At 36.3% G+C, this 1239-nt stretch overlaps 1 protein-coding gene across 1 annotated transcript; it reads right to left on the bottom strand.

The window, feature by feature from the left end:
* Positions 1 to 129: 129 nt before the first annotated feature.
* On the bottom strand, positions 130 to 798 carry LOC112094609 (the record flags this gene model as incomplete). The annotated part of the gene is made up of 2 exons (XM_024176006.1): positions 478 to 798; positions 130 to 302 (listed from the first exon to the last, which is right to left on the bottom strand). Coding segments are annotated over exons 1-2 (443 nt in total), but the record flags the coding sequence as incomplete, so codon positions are not given.
* Between the last annotated feature and the right edge of the window lie 441 nt (positions 799 to 1239).

The following is a 1239-nucleotide window of genomic DNA, read 5'->3' as shown; positions in this document are numbered from 1 at the left end:
AAAAAATATAAAAAAAAAAAAAAAAAAAAAAAAAAAAAAAAAAACTTACTAAGGCATTTCATTGAGCAGAATGAGCTCACCCAAGTGATCAAAGATTGGACGACAGGTTAAATAAATACAAAGCCATACGTGTGTCCAACGAGAGCAACATTTGCATCCTCATTGTGAGCAGCAACGGCCATGGAATCACTAACGACTAGAACATCAGAACAATCATCTGAAGTATTTACAGTCAAAGAACTACTCAATTCTGTCTTTGGAAGAAATGGAAGAATCTCTTTCCTGAAGTTAATAAGTATTATCTGCACAAATAAACAAAAACGACATTCACCCCACAAACCAAAAAATACACCCCATCAGTGTTATAACACAGTTTTTAACCGTTGGATTACATCAAAATCAAATCAAATTAAGTAAAATATGAAAACTTAATAAAACGAAGATTTGACGGTTAAAAACTGTGTTTAGCAGACTTACATCAAGAAGAGGCACGCCACTTCCTTGTGCCATCCCCACTAGCTCATCCCAATATCTTGGAAACCTGTTTCTGTTGTTGGAAGTGAGAGATTGAATCAACGGCTGAGATTGTTTGGATTGGGCAAAAGGGCGAAGCTGGTTTTGCAGAATAAGGTCGTTGGCCAACCTGCTTCTTATCAGGTTTGAGAATCTCTGGCCTATCTGAAAGCCTATCTTGTGAGCATCTTTGCAAGGCCCAACTTGGAACATCTCCAAGGTTTTTGCTTCCATTGCTGAGAAGTGAGAAGCTCCTCTTTCTCAGGTGATGAATTTCAACGACAACAAAACTGTAGTATATGCTAATCTTATCCTCGTTCTCTGTTCTTATATATTCATTGATTTTATCAGCATGCGTTGATAGCGTTTTAGAATAAAAGGAAATTAATCTGTTTTATCCGTAAGAAGCGAAAACATTCCTTGTAGAGCCGAGGTTGTATAAGATTTGCTAACGTAGGGATCGAACCATAGACCTTGTGGATAAGAAACAAGGTTCTTTGATTACCATGGTCAATTTCAAATTTACCCCTGAAGAATAGGGATTGTATCACTTTGGCCCTACAGTTTAAAATGGCACAAAATTGGTCCCTGAACTTGTCAGAAGTTGCAGTTTTAGTACTTTCATCAATGAAACGTTAATCTTTTAGGAGACGTTTAGTTCATGAATTAGAATCATAAGATTAGAACCATTTTCGATTTATGTGTATTTTTTGTGAGAGAAAACAC

This window comes from Morus notabilis, unplaced genomic scaffold, assembly GCF_000414095.1.
Source record: "Morus notabilis unplaced genomic scaffold, ASM41409v2 Scaffold6800, whole genome shotgun sequence".
Lineage (NCBI taxonomy): Eukaryota > Viridiplantae > Streptophyta > Magnoliopsida > Rosales > Moraceae > Morus > Morus notabilis.
Note: the sequence above shows the minus strand (reverse complement) of the source record. Positions and strands in the feature narration are given on the sequence as shown.